Genomic DNA, 5,436 nt, shown 5'->3' with positions numbered 1-5,436 from the left:
CTGACCAACCTGATGGGCTGCCCCGTAGCCTTCTACGATGGGATGACGAGCTAGATAGATGATGGGAGAGCTGTGGATGTTGTCTACCTTGACCTCAGCAAGGCTGAAGTCAGAGAGACTGAGTGAGTTGGGCCTGTTCAGCTTGGAGAAGAGAAGGCTGAGAGGAGATCTGATTAACATGGATAAGTTCATGAAGGGGGAATGTAGGGWGGAAGGGGCCARGCTCTTCTCAGTGGTSGCCAGTGACAGGACAAGGGGCAGTGGGTACAGATTAAAACCCAGGCAGTTCCATATCCACATGAGTAAGATCTTCTTCACTGTGAGGGTGACAGTGCCCTGGCACAGGCTGCCCAGGGAGGCTGTGGAGTCTCCTTCTCTGGAGGTCTCCAAACCCGTCTGGATGCCGCCCTGTGCCCCAGGCTCAGGGTGTCCCTGCTGGAGCAGGCAGGTTGGACTAGATCTGCAGAGGTCCTTGCCGACCTCCACCGTTATGTGATTCTGTGAAACTGAAATCCATGAAATGCCATTTAAGCATAAGAAAAAAAAAAAGTGTTTTACAGTAAGGTCTGTCAAACTGTGGATCAGGGGCCAGAGAGGTTGTGGAGTCTCTGTCCTTAACATCACATTTAAACCTTATTCAATATTRCATTTTGTGCTGATCGTGCATTTTGTGTGCAGCTACTGGAGGTCTGTGTTCTCTTGTAGTCCCTGCAGAGCCTCCTTGTACTTGCATGTAGACCGTCAAGGAATGCCGCAGCGCTTCCTTGTGCTCTTTTTCAGCGATGGGCCTCACGTGCCCCATCAGCCTGCACTTCACTGTAGGCCAGCTGATGTCCTATCCGCTGCTGGAGCACCACGGCACGATCTGCAGGGTAAGCGGCACTTCCAGCTGCTGGTTCCTGAGCCTTGCGGGAGAGAGCTGCGGTAATCCCTCCGGCACGCGGGGGTTCTGCCAGGGGCTGCGGCAGGGCGCGATGCTGCCCGTGCCTTTGTGCAGCTTGGTGTGTGTGTGGGCTTCAGGGGGACTTTGAGCTCAGCCTGGCACACGTTGCGCTCGGTTCCTCCCTGGGCAGTGCTGCCGGGCACCACAGTAGGCAGCTGCAGAAGCCAAATGCGACGTGAGATTCCCTGTCCGTTTCCAAGTGTGTGGCGTAGCAGGGTGGAAGCGTTATGAAGGATGCAGAGACTCCATGGGAGCCTGGAGCTGTCTGCAGAACAGCGATCCTGGCCTGGCCGAGTCCCGCAGGACGCCCGTGCTGCCGCGGGGGTGGCCGTGACCGTGCCCCTCTCCGGGTGCTCTCCCCACCTTGTGTTTGGTGCCTGCAGATCTGGTCAAACGAGCAGGCACGTCACAGCTCCCGAGACATGTGGCACCAGCTGCAGAGGATCTGGAGGGAGAAGAGCTTCCGCCTGGTCAACTTCATCCTGAAAACAAAAGCTCCCGAGTGCTCCTCGCATCCAGCCACCCAGCCCCTCGAGCAAGAATACCTTTCCAAGGACAGCGGCACGTACGTCCTGTCTGGTGAGTCCTGTYGGGAGCACAGGAGGGGCCCAGGGGCGGTGGGAGTGCATTGAGGCCAGGACTGGCTTCTGCGGAGGAAGGCTGCGTGCCGGCCGGGAGCARAGCCGCGTTCTCCTCGCGCAGATGAGGCTGATGCCCACGCCTGCCCGTCAGCACACATCACCTTTGCACTGCAGAAGGACCCGGGGTGGCTTATAATAGCTTGGACCCCCTTGCAGCAGTCATACCAGCCGAGATAATCTGGGCGAAGGGAAGAAATACCAGGCTCTCCGTCCCCTGCCCTCCCAGGAACTGTCCCAGTTACGGCGCCAGCGTGGAGACGTTTCACTGGGCTCCCCAGTCCAAAAGCGTGTCTGGTTTCACTGCTCCCCATCGCTCAGCTGGCTCCTCCTGTCAAAGGCGTCCGTGCCAACACGGGGCTCTGCAGATGCTCCTTCCTCACCGAGGTGTTCCTCCCATCTCCTCCTTGCAGATGGAAATAGCCGGTTTGACCTTGGAGCCTGTCCTTAGGGAAGAGGAAGCTGATGCTTCGAGTTAGAGCCCCGCTGTTGCTTCGGTCGCTGTGAACGCAGTCGTGTCCCCCAGCACGCCGTCCACTCTCCCCAGCTCCTTGTCCTCCGCAGACTCGCGGGCTGTGCACGGTATCCCCTCTTGCAGGCCGTCCCTAGGGACGTTAACCACCGTTGGTCCCGGTGTCAGTCCTTAGGAGACACTGGTGACTGGCTGCCAGTTAAACTGTGTGATGCTGAGGCAACAGTCTTAGATGGATTTAACCCATTATTTGCACCAGCTTGTTCTGATGCCCCTTGGCGCTTGTACTCAGAGAGCAAATACTCAGCTCCTCGCTGTCYGCCCTCATTCTCTTCTTTGTCATCTTTATAGACGTCTTTGATCCTTATCATGCTGCACRAATCAGTCACCTGCACTCACAAGTTGTTCCTCACGTTCTTATTTTGTTTTGTGTGTGGCTTAAATTATTCTGACACCTTTTTTTCCTTGCTATAAATACCTGCAGCTTTTTGAATGACATCTCCTTGCTCTTCGATCCTCTCTGCTTTTAACCAGGCCGGATTCCCTTTGCCTCTCCTCAAGCCTTTGCTTTGACCCCTCAGCATTGCCGGGCCATCGGAAAGGGTCTAACCCCTAGGATGCTCTGCTTGCTGCTGCTGCTGTTGTTGTTGATTGTTTAAAACCAGTTTCATCATTTTATGCAGCTTCCCTTCTTGAAACAAGTCCCCCTGTGATGGGTTTTGACATTTCTCATCCCTGTAAGGATATTGTAACTGTGTTATGGTCCTTACAGCGTGGTTCTTTACCTTAGCATTTTGAATGAGGTTGTCCTTGCTCTTCAGCGTCAAGTCAAGACCGATGCAGCTCCTGCCAGCTCCCTGTTCCACAACAGGCAGTAATTGTACCTGGAATTCTGCTCCTGGCATCGCAGGGTGAGGTGAYATTTGTATGGGGATTTTCAGGCTTCTTCGCTGTCATTACACTTCCTGCTGTCACAGTCTTTTGGATACCTTCCAGTTATTAGCAATCATCATCTTTTCTCCTTGAAACTAGAGACTATGGAAGAATAGAAGAGAAAAGCCTTGGTTGTGCTGTTGGTGACTGTAGGGAGGTAGATTACTGAGAAATGCCGTCCTAGCGTGGGATTTCTGAAGGGACAGGAAAGTGCAAAGTGTTGATGAAARCTCATCTCAGGCAGAGTTGTGCCACTGAAGACCAAGGAACAAGAACATAAACTACATTAAAAGAGAACGGCCGGGGCAGTGGGGAGCTGGTGTTGTAAAGAGGACAAAAATACTGTCCAGGAGAGCCAAGACTAGGGGAGGGAATGTGACTGGGAAGAATGAGAGCTATTGAGCGGAGGTGCCAGGTGAAGTGTCGCTGGGGTTTCTGCTTGCCCGCCGAGGGAGCATTTCTGGGTAGCTCTGGCAGTTCCCGCGGGCCCGGCACCGGCCTCACAAGAGGTTCTGCGAGCCCACGTCCCTGCTGCGTCCTCACCGCCTGTCCCAGCCCAGGCACACGGGACCGAGGGAGCGTTCTGAGCCGGGCTGCTCAAGCTGCTGGTTAGGATGAACCTTGGGCAGCTTCTGCATCCGCCACCGTGCTACTCAGCCAATGCCCCTGTCTGCCTTTGGGTGCCCAGAACTTCAGCCAGTCTCCCCCTCGTTCCAGACACCACAGAGCTCAAAGCCCTGACGGAGAGAAGCCTGTTAACGCTGCAGAACATCGGCTCCTCTCTGCACGCTGCACAGATCCAGGATGAGGTGGACACCTGGATTTTTGCCCTGAGGACCTTTGGTGAGAGCTCAGATCTTTGGACTGGTGCCCTGGGAGSCCCCAGAAAGGAGCTGGCCCTGGAGGCTCCCTCAGAGTGCTCAGCCCCTCTCCTGTCTCCCCAGATACTATTCTGGACGCGTGGATCAGTTTCCAGCAGAAGTGGATATTTCTGAACAAAGTTCTGTATGAGATGGACATCATCCTGCCCAGCAGTGAGCTGGTAAGGACCTTCATCTCTGCTTGTCCGGACGGCTTTGTCCTCCCCTCCAGAGGACGTGCATGTCTGTGCCCTATGTACACGTCTTGCTCTGCTCCCTAGACCTAGGCGGTCTCCTCCTGCCTTCATTTCTGCATCCCAGCAGAGCTAAGAGGTTCCCTTCCCGCCCRGATACCACCCTGTGCCACCTGCTCTGGGTGGCCCTGCTGGAGCAGGAAGGTTGGACTGGATGATCCCTAGAGGTCCCTTCCAACCTCAACCATCCTGGCATTCTGTGATTCCCTACACACGTTCCAGCCCCAGGGCAGGGATCCTCTCCCTCTTCTCTGTCACACCTCCCACATCTCCAATAGGACMTTCCAATAGGACATTCATTCCCAACCCGGGTGATTTTCTTTCTCCCGCACAACATGCCCCAGCCCTGGAGCGTGGAGCTCCTCGCATTGCATTAGCTGTCACGTTCTGGGCAGTTCTTCCAAACGGGAGCGGAGCAGTTCTTCCGAGCGGGGCTGTCCTGAATCCATTCCTCCTCCTCTGCTCTGCAGGGCACCCTCTGCCCGTCCCCTGCTTCTCGGGGTCTCACGCTGTCTCCTCTGTGCTAGGACGGCCTGTTCCAGCAGCAGGACGGCTGGTTCCGGGAGCTCATGCAGGTGACGTACAGGGACCCGCTGGTGCTTTCCAGCGTGATGCCCGCGCCCACGTCTCGACGGGACGGCCAGCTCGTCGGCGCTGCCCTGCACGCCGCGCTGAGCGAGGGTGCCAGAGCCCTGCAGTCGCTGGTGGACAGCGTGCAGTACGTTTTGGAGGCGGCGCGCGTCAGCTTCCCGCGCCTCTTCTTCCTCAGCGACGCCGAGGCGGTGGCCGTGGTAGCGGCGGCCTCCGAGCCGGCGGAGGCGACGGCCTGGGCCTGCCGCTGCTTCCCCGGCGTGCGCAGCCTCCTCTTCCACAAGCCCTCCGTCGCCGACCACGCCGAGCTGCTCACCCTGCAGCCGCCGGCACAAGCCACGAGCCTGGTGGGCGCCTACGGGGAGACGGTGCCCTTGGATCCGCCGCTGCCGCTGGCGCCGAGGGTGGACGGCTGGCTGTGCGCCCTGGAGAGCTGCGTGAGGGACACGCTGAGCAGCCTGCTGCAGGAGTGCGTGGCCGCCAGCCTGGCCCTGCGCCCCCTGCTCCACAAGAGCTTGGAGCGGCGCGGGGCCGGCCGCCAGCTCCCGCTGCGGCTGCTGGCCGAGCACTGGGGGCGGCTGGCGGGCGCCTTCCCGGCGCAGTGCGTGCTGCTGGCCGACGAGGCGCTCTGGTGCTGGGAGCTCGAGGGGCAGCTGCTCGGCGCCGAGCCGCAGCCCGCCCTCCAGCTGAAGCTCCAGCTCCACGTGGAAGCCCTGGCCGGGCGCCTGCGCGGGGCCCAGGCGGC

General features: G+C 58.3%; 1 protein-coding gene across 1 annotated transcript in view; it reads left to right on the top strand.

Annotated features, from left to right (window-relative positions):
* DNHD1 (dynein heavy chain domain 1) overlaps nucleotides 1-5,436 on the top strand; it is a gene marked incomplete at its 5' end in the record, with an annotated part of 50,046 nt that overhangs the window by 19,968 nt on the left and 24,642 nt on the right. Inside the window, 7 exons of the mRNA XM_026049130.1 lie at nucleotides 781-872; nucleotides 1,327-1,560; nucleotides 2,061-2,163; nucleotides 2,875-2,964; nucleotides 3,704-3,829; nucleotides 3,931-4,028; nucleotides 4,628-5,434. Coding sequence (XP_025904915.1) covers nucleotides 781-872; nucleotides 1,327-1,560; nucleotides 2,061-2,163; nucleotides 2,875-2,964; nucleotides 3,704-3,829; nucleotides 3,931-4,028; nucleotides 4,628-5,434 — 1,550 coding nt within the window. The remainder of the gene's footprint in view (nucleotides 1-780; nucleotides 873-1,326; nucleotides 1,561-2,060; nucleotides 2,164-2,874; nucleotides 2,965-3,703; nucleotides 3,830-3,930; nucleotides 4,029-4,627; nucleotides 5,435-5,436) is intronic.

Source organism: Nothoprocta perdicaria, unplaced genomic scaffold (genome assembly GCF_003342845.1).
Source record: "Nothoprocta perdicaria isolate Ctin4 unplaced genomic scaffold, notPer1 scaffold_594, whole genome shotgun sequence".
NCBI classification, from domain to species: domain Eukaryota; kingdom Metazoa; phylum Chordata; class Aves; order Tinamiformes; family Tinamidae; genus Nothoprocta; species Nothoprocta perdicaria.
Note: the sequence above shows the minus strand (reverse complement) of the source record. Positions and strands in the feature narration are given on the sequence as shown.